The sequence below is a fragment of the Saccostrea echinata genome, unplaced genomic scaffold (genome assembly GCF_033153115.1).
Source record: "Saccostrea echinata isolate AGI-Se365-2 ecotype Australia unplaced genomic scaffold, CSIRO_AGI_Sech_v1 ptg000064l, whole genome shotgun sequence".
In the NCBI taxonomy this organism is placed as follows: Eukaryota; Metazoa; Mollusca; class Bivalvia; order Ostreida; family Ostreidae; genus Saccostrea; species Saccostrea echinata.
Genome location: NW_026889813.1, coordinates 859,091 through 870,235, shown reverse-complemented (window position 1 = coordinate 870,235; position 11,145 = coordinate 859,091). Strand labels below are relative to the sequence as shown.

At 32.3% G+C, this 11,145-nt stretch overlaps 1 protein-coding gene across 1 annotated transcript; it reads right to left on the bottom strand.

Moving 5' to 3' along the window:
* Positions 1–5,005: 5,005 nt before the first annotated feature.
* Positions 5,006–9,386, bottom strand: LOC133175659 (uncharacterized). The gene is made up of 6 exons (XM_061310770.1): positions 9,195–9,386; positions 8,981–9,094; positions 6,290–7,068; positions 5,981–6,194; positions 5,589–5,759; positions 5,006–5,278 (listed from the first exon to the last, which is right to left on the bottom strand). The coding sequence occupies exons 1-6, from the start codon at positions 9,384–9,386 to the stop codon at positions 5,006–5,008; spliced, it is 1,743 nt and encodes a 580-aa protein (XP_061166754.1).
* Positions 9,387–11,145: the final 1,759 nt, after the last annotated feature.

The window sequence follows — 11,145 nt, the reverse complement described above, 5'->3', positions numbered from 1 at the left end:
GAGTTTTGGGACCCAGGTTTTTGTAAAAAAAAAAAAAAACAAAAAAAAAAACAAACAAACAAACAAACAAACAAAAAAAAAAAACACACACACAAAGTCGTTTTCTTCTTTCATTTGGCTCCTAGGATGAAAATGAATACTTTGAAACCTTAAAGACAAATTTCCTCATTTTGCAAAGTCATGGAACTCCGTGCATGTCCGCCAGAATTATTGTCATACCTTTGAGCTTTGCTGAAAACATCTGTAAAGCATAAGCATCCCATTAATTTTTTTTTTGCTGTTTAAAGATAAAATATAAAATTAAAAATAAACATTATCATGCAAACGTTACTGTTGCTTTACAATTTTATTTACACTTTTTTTTTTATTTTGACAGCAGAAAATAATTCCTAGGTAAATCCATTTCCTTCTTACAAGAGCCATTTACAAAATATCGTTCTGAGAATCATAAGCAGCACAGAATTAAAAAAAAAACATCAAAAATTAAGAAAAAACAAAACATAACAAAAAACAAAACATAACAAAAACAAAACAAAACAAAAAAAAGGAAAACAGAATGCATACAATACAAAAAGTTATTAAATAGCTAATTCAAATACATGTTTTCTAATATGTGCAGTAAAAATAAACAACGAATAATAATATTTTTGCTGACTTCACTTTTATCTTTAATTAAGTGTTTTAAAATATTGAAGAACATGAGATATTATTTGTGTTCTATACAATAGTGTCTTGATGTAAAAAAGAACAATAAGAGTTTGATATCGGTAGAACATTATGGAAAAAAAAATAATGTAAACTAAAGCTATAAAATTAGGCACATTTATTTTAGATGATGCATTATCTATTAAAAAGTGATCGAAAAGGTAGGTCTGTATTCAAGTTACTAGCCCTGTTTTAATTGACAATGCAAAAGACCTTCCTCCTGATTCCTACAATCAAATATTCCATTCTTTTTCAGTGTTATCTCCTATCCAATTTACATTTAAATGCAGGTACGGGTGCGACTTATTTTACTTCTATTTGTAGTTAATTCCAAAGTTTAATTGTAGATAGTAAAAACCTATTTATGCAAGATGCAGTTCTAATTTTAGAAAGTCAATAGTCCCTATCTAATTAGATTGTACATGATTTTGAAAATGTTTAATTGGTTCCAACAGTTCAAACTACTAGTATATATATATATATATATATATATATATATATATATATAATTAGGGATGTCAATTTTATTCGGAGAGCTTAGTCGAATAGTCGGAGGCTTTAGTCGAACGATAGTCGAATATTCGTTGAAATTTAAATCAATTTTTCATGTCATTTTCACTATTAGCCTTTTATAGACTACTTGTACAATATTTAACCTACGCTATCACCATTATACAGCGAATTTATGAATCGTAAACATTTACGTAGTACAATGAATACTGTACATCTACATTTATCCAATGCATTTGATTTCAAAATTAATATAGTATTTAATGCACATTTTATATAAATGCAGGATATCAAACGCTTGCATTTGTCCTTTCTTTTCATAACGATAGTACATGCACCCATTAATTGAAGCCATTTCTACGTGTCATGTCAGTGACCTTTGACTGGTAAACAATTAAAGCGTGCCTCTTCTAAAAACAGAGAGAGGTTGCAATAAATTTTAATTATGAGATTTTGTGCAAATAATTAATACAGTCTTAAAAAGACTGCATGATATTAATATCAGAAAGAAACACCATTTAATTACGCTCATAACTGTCCCCCAATTTACATGTATTTACAATTTTGTAACAGCTGTTTAATTATTCTTTATGAATAGTTGCATTACGTCAGATCTTATGGAATTGCAGGTTGAAACTTTATAATTTGAATCTACAAAACCAAACAATTCTTGAACGTCCTCTCCATCAATAAGTGGTAGACAATCCTTGATAATCATGTTTGTGATAGCAACATCTGCTTTTTTTTTTTAGGGGGGGGGGGCATTTTGAGGAGAACTTACTTATCCCATATTTTTCTTGTCATAATACAATGTACATGTAGGACCATAATATGACAACTTTCCAAAGAAATTAGAATTCAAGAAAAGTTGTATATTAACATTGTGTAGAGTTTACTCAATATGAGTTTAAAAATGATGATAAAGATGAAGATAGGACCATCTTTAAAAAAAATTGTTTGGTTGCCCTCTCCCGATCGACTGGCTAAAAATGGCCCGACTCAAAATTTTTTATAACCTCCAGGAAGCAATTGTTTTTTATGCATTCTGGAAAATAGATTTTGAAAATTCAGCATTGATTTTGAAATTTCCTTTAAAAAAAATGACTCAATTTTCTCATCCCGAGTCGGGAGAGGGCAAGCAAACATTATTTTAAAGTTGGCCTAACGGACAGTGATCGATCTCAAAAAAATTTTTCCTACAAACAGTACAAATCTATGAACAGGGCATAAAACACGGAAACCCTGGAAATTCTAGAAGTGTGATCAGGTGGGGTAAGAACCTCTGTTGGCCGGTCGCACCCACCGTGAGCCCTTAACAATTGGTACGAATAGTTCATACCAATTGTTAAATACGACCCAAATGATACGTTAAACATGTATTTGCTATCAAGGTCATCATAATGACCATAGAATTTACGAAATGCTGACTTTGAACGAGGTTGTTGAAATCCCTGTGACATCTACTTATCTGTCAGTAGCCCGCCTCGGTTTAAAAATTTACCGTACTCAGAGCTTTTGAGTATCGAACAGTTTTACCCTGTTATCTTATTTGAAAGATTTTTTTCAAACTTTCCCCTACAAATTTCCTTGGAAATGGTGACTATGTCATTCCTTTGTGGTGACTATGTCATTGCTCGGGGGTGGGGTGGGGGGGGGGTATACATACTGAACAATCTTGAATCTCATAACATAAATGGCCTTGTAATTAAAATTTAGCATTTTGAAAATAATTCTCCTTGAAAATTAGATATGTTGATAGTTCGTATTTTGTTTTGTTTTTTTAATAATCCCTTTATGGCCTCATTCCAGCCCCGGGAAAGATATCTTAATTCGACAAATTTGAATCGGTATCACTCGAGCAGTATCACTCGAGCACGCTGAATTTTTAATTCTGTAATCCTCAATAAAGAATTTTAAAGGAAAATTCAATATTGCAGGGTGTCTACATATTTCTTTTGTAAAAATATGAATTGTTTCTCCATAGCAGAGTTAGATGAATCCTTATGTCAGCAACTTATTTGTCAATAGCGTGCCTTCTTTTAGAAATTGTTTGTACGTAGAACATGCTCTTACGTATCGAATCAACTGGGATACATAAAACCCATATGCAGGTGATAATGGTATATTGGCACATAAATAAGGGAAGGTAGGAAAAAAAATTATCACGTTTATCATAAAGTTTGCTCATTAGTTTGCAATCAATGTCTTTCTCTACTAAAATATCCAAATATGAAATAGATGTGTCAGACTCGACTCTGTGGAGTCTTTTATTTCGATTTCAAAGGGATTATATCGAATCATTGTAGGGATGAAAATAAATATTGTTTACTGATAAAACATCATCGATGTATCGTAATGCCGAATTGAAGGCCACAGAAAGAGACTTTTCTTTTCATGTAGAAGTTTTTGAATAAATTCTGCTTCATATGAATGCAAGAAAAAGTCTGCTAAAAACAGGGAGCAATTAGTACCTATGGGAATTAGGTGGATTCCTCTGGGAAATTGGAACAGAGGTTTCCGTTCAATAGCTGGAGAAAAACAAGGAGTAAGGAATTATACGAGACTGGAACACGCTGAAATGAGAAAAAGAAGAGCAGGAGGTGGGGGACAACTGTGACATCCCCATATTTCAGAAGGAGCGAAGAGGATCAAGTCCTGAAATCATTTTTGTTCATTTGTCGACTCAATATATCCCAGTGAACACGAAATAAAGGTCACAACAGAATTTGCCTCATCTGCTACATATTTGGATGTTTTACAGACAATAGTCGTTAAATGCCAACTAATAACTAACCTATATGAGAAACGGGATAACTTCTTCTATTGATGTAGTAATATTTCACTATCATATGTCATGTATGCCTCCCAGCTGATTCGATGATCAAAAGCGTGTTCTGAGGACGATAAAACCGAGGCAGGCTGACAAATAAGTTGATATCACAGGGCTTTCAACAACCTCAATTAAAGTAGGCATTTTGCAAATTGTATGGTCATTATAATGACTTTATTAGTATCACAACATATCGTTGTGTCGTATTTTGACTGACGTGTTCCCAATTATTTGATAGGCTGTTGTTTTTATATCAATTTTGACTGCAAACTACTCCGTTAACCTGATCAATACAAAAGTGACCGGTCGACAGGGTATGCTTACTCATACTAGGCATCAGATCCTATCTCTAGTGTTTCCAGAGGTCTGTGTTTTGTTTTGTTTGTTTGTTTGTTTTTTTTTTTGCTGTTCATGTTTTGTATTATTTACATGATTCATTACATTGATCACTTAGATTATCTCTACCTTTTTCATTAATAAAACTTTTCATCACGATAAATTAAAGACCTGGCTCCTTGACAAAGACAACGGCTTCTTTAATGAAAATTGAATTTGAAAATCTTTATATTTTGTGATGTCATCACAAATTATCTCGTAAATTTGTTTCATTTGGTAGTTATATGCTTCCGTAGTACCGGTAATGTTTTTTATTGTAGAAAAATAGAACAGAAAAAGACTCTGTAATTATTTTCATGTAACTTTGTTCTGTGTTCTGTGTACCGGTATTTACCAGTAAATGAATTTAATCAGATCAATAATATGCAGTTATTTTAATTACTCGATATCAATAAAGGCTTTAGAAATTACAACTTTGTTCACCAACTCTTGAACATGGTGGCATATCAATTACAATTTACAAGTCTGTATATTGTATCATGCGATTTATTTAATGAATTCAATATTTCTACTTTGGTTCAGAAATCTATTAAGCGGTCTAAAGTTTTACAGCTAATTCTGTAGCTAGCCTCTTCCTTGAACTACTCCTTTTGATAATATAGCGCCCTCTTCTGAGAGAAGTAACGCAGGCCAAACGACATAGTCTACGTAATGTCCGCTCCGAGTATAGAATGTAAACCGACTTGTATCAACAAGACTGCCTTGTGGGATCCTCCACTCCAAAACCAAAGGTGGATGATGGACGTTCATGAACCAGCAGAGCTCTGTACACCTATCGAAGAATCGGATGACTTGTTTTGGGTACGATTTAAGATTGGTCAAAATACTCCGGCATGTCTGCAAAAATGAAAAGAATTACGAGTAAATTATGAATATAATTCATCATCATTATAACGACATTTCTTTTTTCAATTCTTAAAATACACACAGTTAACACAAAATGAACAAAAAAAAATTATAATAGTGGATGAGTTTGGATGTTGCAGTTTCAAGATGGATATGATGTTATGCTAAGGCAAACTTGTTATTTTAAACTAAAAACTTCAATCACACGTATTGTAGCAATATCTGTAATAAGATAGCTTTTAATATGCAAGCATAAATTTTTTCTTTGTATTGCTTTTGTAGAATCGATCCGCTTCAGCACCTTCTTAATTTCCGGTAGATCCTCTAGAACACGTTCACGCTGTAGCTCTATGATCTGGATTGGAACTTCCAGAAGATTATCTGGATTTAGTAATCCATCCACCAGTTTACTATCACGGTGAAGTTGACGTCTTTGTTTCTCTGCCATATCCTTACACTTCAAGTAAATATTCTAAAACAAAGCTTCAAGGTCATCAGTAATTCAAACTGGAACAATCTTGATTGAAAGAACGGCTTATTTTGTAGATTTTTGCATGCTTAAAACATCGAAGTATTGTCAAAATGATTGACCGCCACCGTCTTTGACAGAGTTACTGTTTCAAAATCTAAACTTGGCACTTGACCTTGGCATTGCATCATCACAAAAGCAACAGAGTCATAGAAAAATCTCACCGTCATACAGCTTAAGAGATCTGCGACCACCTTTCTCTCATTGAATACTTTGGATATCATGGATTCGTAGGCGAGAATCCATTCATTGTTGTAGAGTTCGGACAGATGGAGGGTCAGGGCTGTCGGTCTGATCAGGTCACTGAGGTCGGCCATAAACGTCTGTGTGTCTCCGTTCTCATCCTCCCCAACATGGCTGTTGACGAGCCGCCCTAATCTACAAAATCATCCATATCTATAGATATTTTGACAATAACAATATTTTATTATTACAGTTGTATAGATGTTGTTAACCTGACGACTACGAAGTACCTGTTGAGTAAATATTTGCGCTCTGTTTCTAGTGTTTGGACTAATTTCCACAGTCCCTGAACTTGGCTCCTTAACTCCAACAGTTCCTTTTCCTCTGTCTCATTTCTTGGAGTATCCGCCATCTTTTCCTTCATCAGTCTGTTCACTTCTGCTTGTAGGTACTCATTCTGTTTGACCAGGTGCGAGTTCTGCTCTTTAAGATTAGCAATTGTGTTCTGAAGATGTTTTTCATATTCTTTGTGTCTTTTCTTGGGATTGTTTGTTGTTTTCATTGAGCTAAAGTCACTGAAGCTTGCTCTCAAAGTTTTTTGCCCATCTTGAAATTCCTTTGATTTCCCAGTTTCGGAGGTGCTATTTGTTTCCTGAGTTTTTAAGATAGTTTTTAAATCTTTTGTTTTGTCTCGGTTCTGGTTTCTCGGGGATTCATTTTTTTCTGATAAAACTGGCTTCTCCATTTTATCTCTTTTTAAGGGCAGTATGAGAACCTTACTCTCAGCTTTTTCTATAGACTGTTTCCTTGGTATTTCTCTAGGAGTTGAATCTTTTTCTATAGACTGTTTCTTTGGTATTTCTCTAGGAGTTGAATCTTTTTCCATTCTTGAGGATACCTCTTCAATTGCAAAAAGAGATTTGTAAGCGTTATCTAATTCTCTGGACAACAGTAATCCACTTCTCAAGTCTTCATGTGTATCCTCTGTCGTCTGCGTTGTGTCTTCTGTCGTCTGCGAGTCAGTTTCCTGTAGCTCTCTAATGTTTCTGTTGGCAGATTCTAAAAGCACCTATTCAGAGCTTTAAAATTAATCAAGAGTTTCAAAACGTTTTACAAGCATTATAATCAATTTTTAACAAAAACATCTTTTTTAACTCTAGTCCGAAATATCTGACGTATTCCAAGCGTTTTTTCACGATTTTTGATTTGACGTGCCAAGAAAACCTCAGAACCGGCACCATTATGAAAAGTGGAAATTTCGCCGCCCCCAACTGAACTCGATTTTCAATACTTGCAAATCGAATAAAATATCAAACTCACAACTTATCAACAGCCCAATGCTTCTAGTTCTCACCAAGATCGCTTAAAAGAAAATATCACTCCACATTTCCAGGTCTCACGAGTTTTCAGAATGCACGAAATCGGAGCAATTTAAATCTCGGCAGTTTGATAAAACGTTTTCACCAGACACTTATGTTATACAGTCATTCTACGATATATGGACCAATCAGGGTATAAAACAGGAAAAAATAAATGGACCAATTCAGGGTATAAAACAGGAAAAAATAATTAATTGTTTCAAATAGCAAAATGAACATCATAATTCTCTAAAGGACGTATCAGTGAACTTGAAAAAAAAGAATTGTTCACAAATCTGGTATCGTTACATTCTTACAACAATTTTAATATTCCATTGATTTTAAGGTAATGTTACGGAAGTTAATGCTTGAGCATGTCTTATTATTTTTTAAATAAAGCTGAATTTGACCAATTTTTCGTTTCTGATGTTCAGTAAAAAAGTATGATTCATGAAGTCTTGCATGAATCCGATATTAAGTTAAAATTTCGGGGAAAATATCGTTACGGAAGTTAATCGTTAGGGAAGTTAATTCCCAGCAATAAAAGTTAAAATTCTCGGCAATAGTTAAAATTTAAGTTTGTTTTAGGATATTTAACTAAAGTATGAAGCATTTCGCTCCCAAAATAACAAAAAAATTATACCTTTAATGCAAAAACGTTCCTTAATTACCGTTATGGAAGTTAAATTTTTAAGAGAAACAACTGTTTTTTTTTCTAATTCATTTTGTTATGTCGAAAATGCAATGGTCTAAAATAGCTGATTCGCAACTAGAATCAATGATATAAGGTTCCGTGGTCACTTTCAGATAAGTTTTAGCTCTTTTTGAAATCTGCATTCTGTGCGTGAAATTTAAATCAAAATCGTTACGGAAGTTAATCGATTTTTAGCGACATGCTATAATTTCGCATGAAAGAAGATCCATGAATTTCTTTGCGAGAAGTAGTTTGATTTCTTTTAATATAGGATAAAAACCTTTTTAAACATTTATTACAATATATTCGGAACGCTTTTACGGCTGACAATTTCATCCTGAAATTTGTAAATAAATGAAGCAACATTGAGATTTGCAGTGGAATACATTTTTCAACATTACATTATGTTCATATCAAAACTTTAACTGCATATACATGTATATCGGTGAATATTTACAAAACCATGTGTGTATGTTAAGTCTTAGAGTTGAAATCGATCTTTAAATTCATAGTTTAGATATTACAAATTAAAGTAAATTTGTAAGCGACATAAAAAATTCTTAATTGGTCATGTTTTTGTAGAATGACTGTACAAAGGAACTATACTAGCGGTATTGGTAAGTACTAAAAACATTGTAGTGTTGATAAGATGTGAGATAAATTTTTACTTCGGTTCGTATGTCGAAAATCGACCCGAGAATGCAGCCTCCGGTTGAAGGCGGCGAATTTCCACTTTTCATATGGCGCCGGTTTTGACGTTTTCCTGGCACGTCAAATATCAAAATCATGAAAACGCCTGGTTAACGTCAGATATATTTCAGACTACTTTTATCCCTAATAGTAAATTTTCTGGAAGATAAATTTAGGCTGTTACATGTATTTATTGTTTAAGAATGTTACTAAGTAATTAATATTCAGTTAATATTTACCGACAATCTCATCTGCTCAGTGTTCAAAGTGTGAACCTGCTTCTTCAAAATTCTGTTTTCTTTTTGGAGATTGTTCCATGTTGGTAAATTTGAAAAAGACACTTCTACTGGAAGCTAAAAATTAAAATTTTGTTTAGATTGTTCCGTCTTTTTTGCAGTCTTTACTAATCAGCAAATCATAATCATTGAAATTTCTTTCTCTAACAAGCCTTACATTTTCTGCTCTCTTCACTGCAAATTCCAGTAACTCTATAACTATACAACAATATCGTCGTTTTTCTGTCTCCGTGATGTCGGGGTAGGGAGCATCTACTTTCAGCATAAAAGATTCTAGGTCACAACGTAGGCGCTGTAACTTATTAGAAAATGTTCTTTTCTCGTCTGAGTGTGTCGTGCTTACAAACATTTTGCCGCTGGAATTACAGATTTTTAAAAACAATTTTATTTATTTTGAAAGAGAGGTATTTAAAAATAATGAAAATGAAACAGTATTGACTAATGTTGTGTGAAGTAACAGCAATCATAATGGTATTTATATCACTTTAACGAATATCTGAAATAATTTAATGCACAAAAAAGGAAGATATTTAACACTACCTTGCTATTTTTCTTACCTCAGAAATAGAAAAGACGCCGGCCCGCTCCTTTCATTTGAAAGTTTATGAACGAATGCTCTCAAGCATGTTTTAAAAACAATAGAAATTTATGACTTATTTTGATTGATTACTGATCTGGAAAAATAACTTCCATTAAAGATTACCTTGCTAAATTTAAAGGACATGCAACGCTCTGTACTTTGTTATAGATAGTTTTTTTTTTAAATTAATATATGTTTGTCTTGCTAAAACCTGCTGCAAATTTGGAAACATATCAGAAAATGTCTTGTAGAAAAATTATTTGAGCATACCTGGTAGGTATTTGTAAGTCAACGTTTCATGGAGCACCAAATTTGCATGAACTAAAATAATTGTAGATAACTTTAAATATTTGCAATGCACATGCACAACAATTCCATTAAAGATTTCTTCAATACTCTTAGTAATTCATGATTTCTTCCATTCTGAATTATGGCGTGCATTAATTCAATTGTTGAAATCAATATTTAAATTGCTGAATTGGTTCGCACAATAATTGAATATTACTCTTTTCAAAGCATTTGATTAATACACAAATGATTCAATAAAAGAGGTGATTAATTTATCTTATATCTAATTGAATGTTTGCTTTCTTCAATTGAATTATTGCATGCATCAATTTAATTAAAGCGTGCAAAATCTGAACAATTGCTCTCTTGATATCACCAATTTATTTAATGCGAAAAAACAATTTGTGGAGAAAAATCAATTATCTAATTAGTGTTATCTCTATAACTGAAATAATGATCTTTTTCATTGAATCATTGATATCTTTAAAATAATTTACGAGCCCATTAATTCCTCTAACAAATTTGTTGTGTCGTGCTTACAAACATTTTACAGCTAAAAGGACAGAAAAATAAAATTAAAGACATTCCACCTGAGTTTTATGAAGCGCAATATTAAAATAAACTCAAATATTTGAAAATATCTTTAATTTTAAGAAGATAACATCAAATTTCAATTTCGCTTGTAATTGAATAAATGCGCATAAATAATCAATTAATGAAATTTTGCGCGCACCAAATCAATTCCTGTTCCCATCAACTGAATTTATGCGTGCAATTATTGTTCCCATTCATTCAATTGATGCGCACCTCAATTCCACTGATAAGAATAATTGATTTTATGTATGCAATTCGATTTTTGTGCACTATAATTTATTAAAGGTATCTTTAAATAATTTAATATATCTTCAGTTATTTGAGTTTATGCTAATTTGAAGATTACTAAAGCTCGGGTGGATATTGGATTTCATTCAATCAGTGACCAACCTAAAATATGAAGATATTATTTTTTAATATGTCCAAAGTATATAGAAGCCAGAAAAGATTTTTTTGGATAAATTTCTTATTACTATTTATTATTTGATAAAATTCACATTTTAGATACACATGTCTTATTATGGGGGAAAGATTCTATGAGTTCTGATGAGAATAAACGTCTTTTCTCCATTGTTCAAACGTTTATCAAACATTCTGGCAGATTCACATGTTAGTATTATTATTATTTAATAAATTTATTTATATA

What these genes read in the sequence shown, in the direction of transcription:
- LOC133175659 (XM_061310770.1), bottom strand. Translation starts at nt 9,386, where the DNA reads ATGTTTGTAAGCACGACACACTCAGACGAGAAAAGAACATTTTCTAAT. An exon ending in CAGTGAAGAGAGCAGAAAAT is followed by an intron (nt 9,095 to 9,194) that starts GTAAGGCTTGTT and finishes TTTAATTTTTAG; the next exon opens with CTTCCAGTAGAAGTGTCTTT. An exon ending in CTGAGCAGATGAGATTGTCG is followed by an intron (nt 7,069 to 8,980) that starts GTAAATATTAAC and finishes AGCTCTGAATAG; the next exon opens with GTGCTTTTAGAATCTGCCAA.